This window comes from Opisthocomus hoazin, chromosome 1, assembly GCF_030867145.1.
Source record: "Opisthocomus hoazin isolate bOpiHoa1 chromosome 1, bOpiHoa1.hap1, whole genome shotgun sequence".
NCBI classification, from domain to species: Eukaryota; Metazoa; Chordata; class Aves; order Opisthocomiformes; family Opisthocomidae; genus Opisthocomus; species Opisthocomus hoazin.
Window position 1 is genome coordinate 79,408,300 of NC_134414.1, and position 15,165 is coordinate 79,423,464.

The 15,165-nt window shown below is 38.6% G+C and overlaps 1 protein-coding gene across 1 annotated transcript in view; it reads right to left on the minus strand.

Annotated features, from left to right (window-relative positions):
- OCA2 (OCA2 melanosomal transmembrane protein) overlaps positions 1-15,165 on the minus strand; it is a 189,381-nt gene that overhangs the window by 107,668 nt on the left and 66,548 nt on the right. Inside the window, exons 9-13 of the mRNA XM_009931146.2 lie at positions 13,331-13,402; positions 12,386-12,451; positions 11,236-11,292; positions 10,090-10,214; positions 6,333-6,471 (exon numbers count right to left, since the gene is read on the minus strand). Of these exons, the coding sequence (XP_009929448.2) occupies positions 6,333-6,471; positions 10,090-10,214; positions 11,236-11,292; positions 12,386-12,451; positions 13,331-13,402 (459 nt within the window). The remainder of the gene's footprint in view (positions 1-6,332; positions 6,472-10,089; positions 10,215-11,235; positions 11,293-12,385; positions 12,452-13,330; positions 13,403-15,165) is intronic.

Here is a 15,165-nt window from a genome sequence, read left to right on the forward strand (position 1 = left end):
GAGACCAGTGATGACTGGCATTCCTCATGATTCAGTATTGGGTCCAGGGCTGTTTAACATCCTTGCTGGCAACATAGATGGCAGGATTGAGTGCACCCTCAGCAAGTTTGCTGATCACACCAAGCTGAGTGGTCCAGTTGACACACTGGAGGGAAGGGGTGCCGTCCAGAGGGTGCTGGACAGGCTTGAGGGCTGGGCCTGTGCAAACCTCAGAAAGTTCAACAAGGGCAAGTGCAAGGTGCTACACATTGGTCAGGGCAATCCCAAGCACAAATACAGGCTGGGTGGAGGACAGATTGAGAGCAGCCCTGAGAAGAAGGACTTGGGGGCCCTGGTTGACAAGAAGCTCAACATGACCCAGCAGTGTCCATTTATAGCCCAGAACTCCAACTGTATCCTGGGCTGCATCAAAAAAAGCATGGCTAGCAGATCGAGGGAGGGGATTCTGCCCCTCTACTCCGCTCTGGTGAGACCCTTTCTGGAGTCCTGCATCCAGCTCTGGAGCCCTCAGCACAGCAAAGACATGGACTTGTTGGACTGGGTCCAGAGGAGGGCCACAAAAGTGATCAGGGGGCTGGAACATCTGACCTACAAGGCAAGGCTGAGAGAGTTGGGGCTGTTCAGCCTGGAGAAGAGAAGGCTGTGGGGAGACCTTAAAGTAGCTTTCCAGTACCTGAAGGTGGCCTACAAGAAAGCTGGAGAGGGACTTTTTACAAAGGCATGTAGTGACAGGACCAGTGGTAATGGATTCAAGCTGAAAGAACACAGGTTTAGATTAGATACTAGGAAGAAATTCTATACTATGAGAGTGGTGAGACGCTGGCACAGGTTGCCCAAAGAAGTTGTGAATGACCCCTCTGTGGAAGTCTTCAAGGCCAGGTTGGATGGGACTTTGAGCAACCCGGTCTAGTCGAAGGTGTCCCTGCCCATGGCAGAGGGGTTGGAACTAGACGAACTTTAAAGGTCCCTTCCAACTCAAACCATTCTATGATTCTGTGATTCAAGGTTTTACACTGTACCACAGATAAAAACAATGCAACTGAGCATACCAAGATGATGTCACAGTTACTTTATCAGTTGCTCCTGCTCCCTTTCCCACACCATAGAAACGGCATGCCCTCTGTGGATGTGGATAACACATCTTATTTCTCCTGAGTCCTGTGCACTGCTGGGGCCAGGACTCAGCATTGTAAAAATACATTAAAGTGCTCCACAAGTCTGCTGCATACAACAAAATGTCATTTTCATAAAGATTTTCTTCTTCCTGCACAATAGACTGAAATAGAATTGACGTGCACAATGGGCAAGAAATACTTTTCTTCCAGGAGATTTCAATCCATCAGATAAATACAATACATGCTTCAAATGTCCCTTACTTGAGGCTATGCTGATTGCGTTAAATTTCTCCTGTTCCCCAGTCCACAGAAAATCTAAAGATTTTGTTTTAGCAAGACAACAGCCTAAAGGTTTCACTGCCTACAGATTCAGAGCTGAAACAGAGTGGGCATCTTTCCTTGGTTTATACTTTTAAATGCAAAGTCAAGTATATCAATATCATATTAGGAGGAAGTATCATACTCTTTTCCTAAAATAGTACCTTTCTACCATCCTGATTATTGTATGCTTTTATTGCTTTTGGAGGTGTGAAACTAACGTCTAGTAATTCAGGCCTTTCCAGAAGAGATCTGCCATTTTAGAGCAAAGAGACAGCAAAAATTATAGCTAGGTGCAGCAATTCAGGGAGCAGCAAATACTATGCTTCTAGCAAAAATGCCCTTTACTTAGCATCTTAAAACTAACAAAATAAGGAAGAGTGAGAGTAATTTATTGTTCCTACACTGGTTTAAACATCCCTCTAGCTGAGTGACTGAGATCCACGTTGTCTCAGGGGGAACTGGTCATGACTTCACTGACCCAGAAATCACTGATGGTCTAACACAGTTACATGATGACAATGCTTATCTGAGACATTGACGAACCTCCTTTTTTGTCTTGCACTACTCTCTTTAATGATTACTACATACAGAGATGGTAAAAAATCCGAAATCAGCCATAAACCTATAATTCTTTTTTCATATACCATACCTAAGATTTAATTTTTTCTTGAGAAAAGGAATCAATGAAACATGGACAGAAAAGGCAGGAGTCCTACAAATTAATTCAAAACTTTAACAAACTTCTATCCAGCAAACTCAACAAAAATAGCCTAGTAACCTATGGGAATCCATTTCACACTCTGCCAGTGCTTGAAATACTTTTATAGATTCATGTATTGGATTTTCTCTTTTCCATTTTTCAGAATTATCTTCTTTTATTCATAAATTTTTGATACCACATTTTTTCATAAAATATTATAAATTGATGTCACATCATGCTACTTTTCAGCATGAAGGGTGAAAGTCTCAAAAAGGCAGAACAGGAGAACCTGATGGCCATCCATTTTCCAGGGAATTCTTGTTGAATGACAAGAATGACTCTGAGTGTGATGCTGAAACCCCAAAATCCTCAGCAAACATCAGATTAACAGTACAAGCTTTATCACATGCTAACAGACAGTAAATAAGAGGATATAATCCAGTGGCTAGTACATACTAAAACTGTTCTTGCTCTTATCATCACCTCTTTTAGGCAGATAAAAGCTAGACACACTAGTGCACACTATGTTCACACCATCATTATGCTCTGGAGAACTATTCACCATCCATTCTCTAAAGAACTTATAATCACAGCCTAAGCTTACAGCACAAGTAACTTCTTATTTCAAAGGTGTGACAGTAGATACTTGTGAAGTTCCCAAATATAGAGGATTCCATGTTCAACCTTTCTGAAAGCAATGACCATTTCAAGTCAGTTCATGCCCTATTGTGCATATAAAAATGGAATCCCCAAAGTGTGAAGCACATATCTCTTCAGGATAAAAATATAATTTTGATAACAATGGCCACTCTGTAGGAGTACTCTGAAGGCAATAAAAAATAAAAACAGTTTTGTATTCACTGAAGGAGTTTTCCATTTGCCTTTAATGAAAACTCTTACTTTCCTTCCCTAAAATCATAACATAAATGCTTTTCATGAAATTTCTTCCGACTCCAACTAAGAACAAGCAAAAGTACAACAAGTCTTCCTCTCCTATTATGCAAATGTTCCATTGATTCCAGGCATGATGGTAGGGAATATGTCAGTATTATAAATTAACCACTGCTACAAGGAAAATATCCTTTTGGCTCCCATTTGCATTTCAAGACGAATAAACAGACTTATCCCTACATTTTAATGAGTAAACTGTAACAAAAATCTTATTTATTCCAATATACTTTACATAAAATATTCTTAATATGACATGAGTTTTCCCCAGAATCTGGGCAGAAAAATCTCTCCAGCACTACAATAAACAAAGAGTAAAGCATTTCTAGTGCTATAACCCAATAACAACACCCAAAGTAACAAGGCTGCACTTAATTTTGTATTGATTTAAAAACCAAGGTTTCCTAAGAAAGTGTAAACTTGCAAAATAGCTTACAAGGCTGCTTTTAGAGGTTCATGTACAACAGTAAAAGTTCAGGAAGACTAGTAAAATTCTCCTCCTGGTCGCACCTAAAAAAACAGAAAAGCCAATCCTCTACACAGTGCAATGCACTAGTCAGCCTCCTACAGGGGCAGTTTTCCAAGTACTCCTGTACTTACTATGCAAAAATAACACTGAAAAGAAAGTGCAAAAGGATGAAAAGGGGAATTTCAATGACAATATCAAGGAGAAAAATATCCTAGAATGGGAAAAACATGACCATAATACTAAAAAATAGGTAAAACCCACGTATTTTCTGTGAAAATGTTATAACAGATATTATGATAAATACTGCATGAAGTGCTGTTTCCAAAATGCCATTATTGCATGCAAAAACGTTTACATCTGTAACACTTTAAAGAAAAAAAAAATATTCTACTTGGAACAAATATAGCAGACACCCCAAGCATTTTAGAGGCAGATTCGTGGTTGATAGTATAACCCTTCATCTCAGCAGCCTTTGCTAGAAGTGATGTCAGAAACAAGAACACGATGTCTATGTTTCTCCTTTTCTGAACAAAAGGAAGCATGCTGGAGCAGGTGGACAAAAGCTAAAAAAGCTAAGAACCAAGATATTAATTCAACAGCCCAAACTGCATGAGGGCAGATGGTCCAGCTCCCTCCCTGCCCACACTCTTGGTTTTATCCAGTTACTCTAGCCAGCATTCTCCCGGGGCAAATTTCCTTTAGAGGGTGTGAGCCCTAAGCAGTGAGGACATAAGCCAATCTATGCCACTCAGCCTCAGAGCCAAGTATAGGTCTTTGACCCTCTTTTATTTATACACATAGGTATAACAATTAAGAATATAGGAAAGAAGAAGTACAAGTCCCATGGTCCTGCATTGAATATGATCGATTTTCTTATGTCCTTATTTCTGTGATGCAACAAAGAATCTTAAAACTATCCAGAGCAGAAACATTTGGAAAGTTTTTGTGCTTGTTTCAAATTCAGAATTTGCTATGTCACATTTGCTAGGGTATTTATAATTCTGAGTCCTCATAAAATTATCAATATCTCATTCAAGAGAAATGTAAAATTGTTTCTTTTCAATGTGATTGCTTAATTGCTTCCCACGTTTATAACCACTTCTAAAGGTTCTACAGAGATTATGAGTTTTTGAGTATTTAGAAAAATAATTTGCATGGCAGGTGCTAATTAATCTCCTTTAGAAAAGAACGTTTAAATAATTGCACATATTTCATATTTTAAAATGTAAAATTTAGCTATCAAATCCTCCTCCAGGAATATACCAGAGTCTCCAAAGTCGCCATCCAAACAAACTAATTGCAGAAAATTTTAAGTATTTTGAAGGTAAACATTCAATTGATTAATACTACAAATTTTCAAAGACATTTTCCAACCTAAAAAGTACTTAATTAATTTAAGTGTATTCAGTTAATTAGGAGACTTTTTTTTTTGTACAGCAATAAAAGTATAATTGACTCTAAATAAAAAAAAAATCTAGAATTTTATACCATGATTCCCTCATCCCACTTGCACAGATATTTTTACACTAGCCAATGCACCACACCGAATGCCTTTAAACCTGTTTATTCCAGGGGTTTATGACACCTGGCCAAAACAGAAAGCACGTGCCTGATGTCCCTACAGACTTCCCATTACATTACTGCCCCTTCCATCGTGCTGCTTGGTGGTGGTGGCGGCGATGCAGGGGCAGAAGGAAAGCAGAGCTGTCCGGCCCCAGGAGGGGCTGCCCCATTGTATCCCAAGCAGACAGCCTCACTGCTGCCCCAGTGTGCCAGAGACGTATGACGCACCAAGGGTTATGGGGGAGCACGGTGCCAGAGGCAGAAGTGGGACTTGGTGCCCTCCTGTTCAGGGGTGGCATGGGGAAAACCCATGCAAATGCTAGCTCCATGCAGAAGCTGAAGGCTGCTAGTGTGAACACCCACCAGCAGTAAGTCTGCATTTCCACAAGACCATGTGGGTGGCAGGAGATGGTGGGACTGGGACGGTCCTGCTGGAAGGTGTCTGGAGTCCAGCAGTCCCACAGAGCACCCTCAACCTTCCCTTTGGCACCAGTCACCCAGCAACATGAAACGATAGAAAAAGCCAAGTGTTGGAAGTTAAAATCTGTCATTGCAGCCTGGGGATACCAAAATGTTGGCAGGAGCTGGGAGCCAGCTGCGGCCTGCACTGCATGGGAAGAGGACTCACTCTCACCCCCCACGTCCCCCTGGGCTGCGGCTGAAGGACAAAGTCTCTGCCTGCAGCAGAGATGTGTGTGATATGGGTCTATGGAGGCAACACAGGTTCCCACGTTGTGGGCTTTTGCGTATGGAGAATTGTTTCTGGTTTGAAAATTCTGAAAAGGAATCAAATTATCTCAACATGTTTAACTTCTGAGAGAAAGCCTGTTCTGAAAAAGGTTTGGATTTTCATCTTCGTTTTCACAGCTGTTTCTTTTTTTTCAACTTGCTGCTCTCTCTTTACAGCCCTGCATTGTTTTGCTTGCTTCTTCACTTTGCCATTGATGAGGAAACCCTTCCCTACACATAAAAAAAAAAAAAAAAAAAAAGGAAGCTGGTATTCCCAGTCCGTACCAAAAAGTCTATTCTTCATTGCAGTTTTGTCCCCAAAAGATCCCTCTGTTCTGTCTGATTGCCCTACTAAGAAAGAAATAGCATGGCAGAAAAAGTGGATTATTTTCTGTTTATATGACTGTCTGGGGGAAGAGCAGGTTCAGCACTGCACAAATCAACATCAGTACTTAACTTTAGTAGCTGAGCAGCTTGCAATACATACCCTCCTCCTCAGCTCCTGCTTTGAAACAATAATCACATTTGGAGGATCCCCAACAGCTGTGGCAGCCCCCCCGATATTTGTGAAGATGACTTCTGCAATCAGGACATGCCTAGGATCAAGATTAAGTACTTCACAGAGCCTGTGGTATAAAGAGAATGAAATTAACCTCTTATCCTATGACTGAATTATCTTAAAACTTCAAATTTATAAAATTTACAAAATACAGTCATTTCACTGAAAAAATTGCAGGATTTTAAACATAATACTTGTGTGCATGTGTGCATTGTAAAAGTTTTAAATTTACATGTGCTACAGTAATTATGGCAATACAAATATGAAAAAAAGATCTTTTTACATCTATTAACTATAATGCAATAGTTCATGGTAACAAAGTTGTTGCGTTTTAAAAAGAACTTAATTAAAAGTAGTCAACTATTACAAGAGTTGGACTGCACAGCAAATAACATTTCAAATTTTCAGTCGTCATACAATTTTTTAAACCATGGTCCCCAAGTTACACTGACCTATGGAAAATTATTCTAGGCAGCCACAGGCTCTGCACCCAGCATCCGTTGTTAGCTTTCACGTGGGGAGCAGTGGTAGAGGGTTGCGCGGGCAACCTATGAGCCATGAATCATCTATTAGAGACCTCAGCTTTCAGCCTAGGTTTATCCGGTTTATTCTGTTCTTATCTTTTCACCTTTTCTAAAGCTTGGTCACAAGTATTTCTATTTGTAGTGCAACAAGAGTAGAAAACACACATTCCTTATTATTAAAAAAAGTCTCAGAATGGTTTTAGCAGTCCAAAAATATTTAATACTTCTTTAGTAAGGTGATCTTTAATAAGAAAAAGTAAAATGTTTCTTTAATAAGAAGCATCTTAAAGTGCTGTGGCAAATACTGAGATTGACTCGGTGACCTCATGATCCGTTTCAACTCAGAGCCCACTTACACACAGTAATCTTCACACAGATTACTTCAACTTGCAGAAATTACATTTACGCACAGATCCACACAATCCATTTATTTCAGAAGTACACGTTTGGCTTTAAACTTGGGCTGTGGTATTAACAGCTGAAAGTTAAAGTCACACCTAAGTGGTCTGGAATAAGGAGCGACTGCTTTCCTGCTCACGGCTTGTCAAAACATTGCTCCAGAGTGTAAAGATGGAGGCCACACTTAAATTATTGCCCCCTCTACCTAATATGGGATGGGGGGAAGAGAAGACACCAAGAATGCTTTCTGATGGCTTTCGCTGTAATGCTGCCACACATTTCCCTGAAGGGAGAGTTGAGCTTTACTGTTCAGTCTAAGTTTGTATTGTTAAAACCTGTATTTCAAAGAGAAAAGAATGTATTGCACAAAAGCTTAACTTGATACACTTACGCTGTCACCAAGAGTGTTAATTTAAAACTCAGAAAAAACAATGTCAGATGACACACATGTCAGCATGTAAAAACTCCAGAACAAAATAACTGCGCAAAAACACACTATTTCCCCAACAGCATGAAATTATGCAGTGAAAGGGCACTTTGTAGTACAGCTGGCCCAAATGTACCGATTGTGGTACAAGACCACAATTGTACTTGTCATTTTAACTTCATCACTCCTTGATTTCCGAATGTTTCAAAATATAACCTGAATATTTTTTTAGTGATTCTTTGTTTTTGATGGGCCTACTTATAGCTTAAAGAACCTCCGATGTCCTCCAAGAAATGCCAGACCCAAAGTAGAACATCATCAGAATGGTTACCCATATTGTAGGATCAAACTTCCTCAGCTTACTTACTCTTGTTAAGTAATTTCCAATGTGAACAACCGTTAGCCTTTTCCACTTGCCAATAACAAATTATCTTGAAAATAAACTACAGCTAAAAAGGGGTAGTTTTTAATTTTTTTATCAGTTTATTACAAAATGCAGAATGAAACAAGTGTCATGTTTTATGCCTTATTAATGGAAATATAAATCCTTATATTCATAGCGTCAGTAGGATTTTCCGCACACTATCTCCATGGCAATGACAGCACAGTGCAACATAGTGAAGCTGTAAACAAGGGCTGAAGACAATGGCAGTAAGACAAAAACAAAAAATGACTCCCAGCATGAAGCTTTTAGAAATAGGCAATTATTTGGTTTTACTAGGTGAGATAAAATTTTATTTTTACCTTGATAGTGATTCAAATACAAATGTTTCCTACATACTGAGTTTCTCCTTCTTCAATATCACAAACTTATTTAGTGTAAAACTAAAGTACTTAACATACATTTTGTATAAAACTCCAAACTAACTACTTAAAGGGTGGCTATAAAGACAGAGGCTCTTTCTTCACAAGGAGCCACATGGAGCAGACAAGGGGCAACAAGTACAAGTTGCACTGGGAGAGATGTCATCTCAACAGAAGAAAAAAATTTTTTATGGTGAGAACAATTCACCACTGGAACAACCTCCCCAGGGACATGGTAAAGTCCTCATCGCTGGAGGTTTTCAAGATGTGACTGAACAGGGTGCTAAGTAATCTCATCTAGGCTCCCTTTACCATGAAATGTTGGACCAGATGGTCTTTAAAGGTCCCTTCCAACCTGGACTGTTCTATGATTCTTTGAAAATGGAATAAATGCTACAGTAGCTCTCCCTGTGAACAGTAGTTTATGATGCATTGACATCTGGATTTCAATCCATTCCAACTTACAGTTAATTCAAAATATTCTGCAACATAGCTAAAGAAAACTTGGTGTTTAATAGTTCCAGTGTTGTTTAATGCTAGAGTTGAAATTATTGATTGGAGTAAGGCAAAATTATCGCTTTAAAATATAATCGGACACAAGACAAATGGAGCTTTCATTCACCAGCTGTTTCCCAATTGAGAGTAAATTCCACTTGCCAAACTTTTTTCTATTGCTTTGTACTACATTTTAAAGTGGGACCTTATCTTAATAGAATTTTGTGTACTTTAATGTGATAATGACTGCAAGCATTACATCACGCAGTATCATTTTAAAAACACAGTAGCTCTTTCCGAAACAGAATTCGATTAACCAGATTTGCCTGGCCAGACACAGGTTAAGTTCAGGTTAAATAGTAATTTACAATCACACATTGATTAAATGTAGTTGCAAATCACATGTGCATCACATTTACAGAAATCTGAAGTAATTAATTTCACTGTTCTCTATTAGAAGTTCTAAATATCTAATCTCAAATTGTGGAATTAACCAGTGGCTGTACCAATGTCATCATCACCAGCAGGAAGAAAATTCAGAGTCTGATATTCTGAAACAAAGGTTTTAGTTGAAATCGGGGGAATTTTTTTTCATTTATTTGTCACTGGTATTAAAAGGCATAACAATTTCACTAAAATATAAATTACTATCTAAAATTGTATTCAGGTATTAGCCAGTAAAGGACAAGGCAGCTTTAATTAAAAAAACCTCCCTGCTCACAGGAAAAAAAAAATCATCTACTCAGGAGCATTTTGTGCAATATGCTATTGCAGTTCAGATATGGAGACAAACCAGAACAGTTGGCTGCCAAGGCAGTGTAACAGGCTTCATATATGTGCTCAATATTAACACAAGGGGAAAAGGCAACTGATCCCTTTGAAAACATTAGCTCTTTATCCTACTACAATAGGAGTATTTGAAGTTTTGATTTCCATTTAGATGATCAAAAAAAGTCCAAACAAGCATTTTGCACACATGTCAACTACTGATTGCTGGCTATAAAAGAACAAGTCCAAAACTATAACAATAAAGTACCTTATGGTTACTGGAGTAAAGAGTAACATAGTGGTAACGTTGTCCAAAAATGCAGAAAGAATTGCAGCAATGAGGCACAGAAGCGTAATCATGGCCCACACCTTGCCTCTAGACAATTGATAAGCCTAATAAAACCAAACCAACAGAAACAAAATTAAGGGACTAGATCACTCCAGCTTAGTTTTCAAAACGTGATAAATAAAACTGCTTCACCCAAGATGAGGCAACAGTGCGCTCAGAACATTTACTACTCCATGCACCTCAAAAAGCACCCTCTCCAACATTAAATAATTTAGCAAGAAAACATTTTGTGAAAGTGGGCAAATGTTTCAATCATGCAGAGGAAAAAACAAGTTGGAAGAGACTCCATGCTTCGCTGCCAGGCATAAAGGGGGTCTGTGACAGGAGCAGGGCTGAGCCCCCATCTTCTGCCTGCATGTCTGGGTGGACTAATGTGGTTCAGATCTCCCTTCCGCTTCACACATCAGGACACCTTCCCCATCCTCAGAGCAGCACTGCTGCGGCTCCACAGTCTGGGCATCTACCTAGGCTGGGGTTGTGACCACCCATGTTTTGTTTAGGGTTTCTGTGCTCAAAACAGTCCTCCTTGTCACTTTCATTTTCTTTCTTTCGACCCTTCTCAAGAAAATTAGCTTTGCAGCAGGCGGAGAAGTCCCTCATGGTGGGTAATACTTCCTTTACAACCAATCCATAAAAATTACCCTTTTCACATAATCTTTGGTTCCGCTGCTGTGCAAAGGTCAGTGGCCGTTTTTCATGTGTGATCACAAAGCTAATGATAGTTCCCATATTTCCTCTCTCCCACTGCCAGACATAAATACAGATTTCAGTTACAGCGGAACTGCAGTCCTGGGGAAGTCAGTGAAATAACTCAGCTTTATATTATCCATATGCTTGTGTACCCTACTGGGGGCCTTTACTTTTCTCCTGTAGAAACAGAATTGCCTTAAAGGCTTCATTTCATCCCTAAGAGATTTTTCAGAATTACAAGTGGACCTCTGTCATTTCTAATGTGATTAGTATACACTGCCCTAAGAAAGGTTCTTCAAAGATAGTGCTTGTTGTAACAGATCTGATTAAATACTAACTTGATTCATTTAGTAATAATTATCAAAACAAGCCTACCTTTACTGCACAGTAGTCAAAGAATCCAGTCTCTGAAAATATGGCCACCAAAACCATCTACCAAAAGATGAAGAAAAAGAGAATAGCTTGCAACTTAACTATTACATAAAAACAAAGCAATGTAGTTTGTGATGCTGACAAAAGTCCTTCTTACCTAACACAGTTCTGAGCATCTGATCACCTCGATATTAGGATATCTACTACAGCTGCCAGTTATCTCTTGTTAATGCATCATATGGTGAAATTTAGTTCTCAACATAAGCAGTCTTTAAATGTCATACTAGTCTGACTGAATTTTATTTGTAGTGACCAAGTGGGCATCATATGTTAAGTATGTAACTTAATGTATCTACCTTAGGTCATTAACCAAGAAAAGCCAATAAGTGTGATTGCTTTCTGCAGTAATGCTCTACAGAGTGCAGAAGATAGCAGCTCCAAGAATTACTTGCATTTTCCCACATTTCCAGGAGGTTTTCTGTCCTTCCATCTTCGCTCCCAACAGACTTTTTTTTGCTTTCTTTTTCTGTGGGGAAGGCGGGGGGAGCAGGGACCAGTGTCAGGAAACAAGAAAAGCTCAGAATAGCATCAGATAATTGTAATTTTGTCTTTGTTTATTGTATATTTTGTGTTAGAGTTTAATAACACAAGGACAATTCTTTTTACCCTAAATAGCTCTGGGCAAAGTGATTAAAATAATGTATTATTATAACTTATTCAGATGATTTCTTCTCCATTTCTGGTTCAGTTTTTTCTGGCTCCGAACATAGCACTGACTAAGACAAAGAAAATTACTTTTCCAGCAGAGTGTATTTGAGGAAGGTTTTGAGTAAATAAAATTAACAAGATAAATGAGGGTGATAACACTTAGCATTTTAGCAGGTCTTTCCATTTATGGACCTCAAGGAAGTTTTTAATATGTTATCAATATGATTTTACAGATTTTTAAAAAATTGAAAAGGATGAACATTTTCAAAAGGCTCCTATTCAGAGGTCTAATCATCCTCCTTTTTGATAAATTCCCTAAGGCCCAAATTTTCATCATAATATGTCTCACTTAGGTACAATTAACAAAATGTTTAAAAAGGGAAACATCTCTATATTGAATGTGATTATTTCAGCACATTTAGAGCAAAAGATACATTTTAGCTACCATTCCAAACAGCAGCGCCAGTGTCTCATAATCAATCCACTCCACCACTTTGATCATACTTGGCCTCTGCAATCAAAAAATACAATTACCAGTGAATGCCACAAAACACCTAACTTGTGATTAGCTATGAAGTGTAAACTCCACTTAACTGATGAACCATTTAAATAAGCCATGATAGAAATTAATAAGTGCTCCTACAAGGTACACAAAAAGGACTCTTTATTACTACCATTATTACTATTATTATTACTACTACTATTATTACCACTAATTCAAAGTACTGCTGGCTTCCTAAGTGGGTCATTATCAAAAGCCCACATTAGGCTATTTGTTTATCTATTTGTTCCTTATGTATTATTACAGAAGTAAAAGATAACTGAATTATATGGTACACCCCAGTTTTCCTTTTGGTGAGAGAACAAAAGCATATCGCTTCACCGGTGAACAAACTGGAGGGAGTTGAAGGGAACATAGCAATGATGTAGTGACCAGTTATGAGAAAAACAGAGAAAATTAATCAGAGGTTTCACTAAACAACAACTAAGAGTAAGCAGGGGGGAAACAAAGGGACTGGAAGGTGTAAGCATGAGGTGTCGTTATTTAGGGTAGTATAGGGCAATCTATTTCCATTTAGGTTTGCTTGGTAACTTAATATTACTGAAAATAACAGTTTTAAAGTAACTCTGAATTAAGCTGAAAACTGTTGTACTCAGCTTCCTGCAAATCAGAATAAAATAACACCAACAGACTTTTTTTCTACTCTTCTTTTCTATCACCCAGGCTGACTTGTTCTCCCAAAGATGCTTCCGCATCCCAGTATCTGCCCTACTATAGCTCTCTCATAAAATACTGCTTTTTCATGTGCCCTGTCATAAGAAGGCAAACACAGAAATTCATGACATCATGCCCAGAAACAAAGCGAGCACTTACAGCTTGATGACTTACCTCCCCAACAGTAGCTAAGGTGGCTAAAGCTGCCAAAGAGCCCAGCATCGCTGCAAGAGTCCTGTGAACAATCTGCAACAAAGAGTAAGAATTGAGCAGAGTCTCCTCTAAATATCTCCTTACTATTAACAAGCAGGATGGAAAAGGATAAAAATTGCTGTAGTCAATTCTTTTGTTTGTTTGGGTTGGTTTTTTTTAACTTATTCCACCCCACCGTCTTCTGAAAGACATGAGCAGAGAATGGCTGATTACTTCATCTCATTATAGAATTTTATTTAAAAAAAATAAAAAAGCCATGCCTGTGGAAACCCTACTAGGAAGCCTCAGTTCTGATCTCAAGGCAGAGAAGGGCCTTGATCACCAGCTTTTTGTATCTGCCAATGGGTGACCCAAGAAGGAAAGCAATACATCTGCCCTAACTTAGGGATCAAAAAGCCTAGTCCTGTTGCCTTCCCTTCACAGCCCATGGGAAGAAGACACTGCCCAGGAGGTGATCCACCTCATTCTTTCTAGGTACTTGTTCATCTCCAATGTCTACAAAGCAATTCCCAAGCAAATATCTCAGCCCTGGGCATATGAATCCTACACGTACATACTAGACTTTGAGTTTCCAGGTCGAGTTTGTGGTCTGGGGCACAGCTAGATCTGTCAATCTTGTGCACCTGCTTTCTGTCTCACACACAGAATTTTCGTCCCTCATAAAGTGTTTTTTTACATCAGCATTTTCTCTACAAAGGGTTTTGGCTTCATGAAAGCCATATACTTCAGCTAAAATCTGCTGGACGCATTTGCCACAGTCTCCTCAGCTCCTCAAAAGCTGCTGTCACCAGTGTATAGACTAACCCAGCCTTGAACAGTGCTTCTCCTCCATCTCTAATGTTTCTCTAGCATACAAGCAATGGGTCTGAAAATGGCATCCAAACCTTTGACAGCAACACAGACATTCATTTAATACTGCAACAATTACTACAGTTTACGGACATTTGTCCACATCTATGTATCTAATGAATAAATTGCACTTAAATTTCTCAAGAAGAAAGTATAAAAACATGCATGCCCTGCAAATGTGCTTTTACTTCCAAGTGCTCATTTGCAGTTATTTAATTCACCGTGTCTGGAAGATCACAAATTGTGCAAAATAACTCAGTTAAAGTGAAAGTGTAATTAATGAAAATCACACTACAAAAAAACCAAATCTAATTAGCAGAATTTATTATTAGTGTGGTTAAATATTATCCAGACACAAGTCAGAATTATTTCTGAGAAAGAAATAAAGCAGTATAGAAATATTTCATTTGCTGCTAATTTCGTAAGAAATATTTTGCTGATAACAAACAATAGGATGTGGACATCCCAAGGCCCTCCTGCCTGCTTGTAAAGGAAAAGAAAAATGGAAAGATTTGGCTTTTTTTTTTTCTCCTTGAACATAAATTTTTAACAATAATGGTAAACAACTAAGCAATTTATCAAATTACAAGAAAAAATAAATATATAAATGACTTATGTAGGAGTCAAAAGAAAAAGCCATCTCATTTTCCTATGTTTTTCTTCAAAATGCACTGGAGAATAAACTATTCATAGTGATAAAGCAGGAGACCAGACCCAGGTTTTTATGTCCTAATGACCTAAAAGTACGTAGCACAGACTACAGCTCCCACAGAAGTGTGCGTGATAAGTCACTGTTACATTTTGATTTCCAATTTCCGAAGATTGATCTGAACATACGGCTCTTCTGGCTCTGCAAAGGTGGGGAGCATTCGATAACGTTCAATAGTTCTTGTGGCTGATGACAGAGTGCAGCAATTAGATCTTACAGTTCTCTCCAATAGAAGACA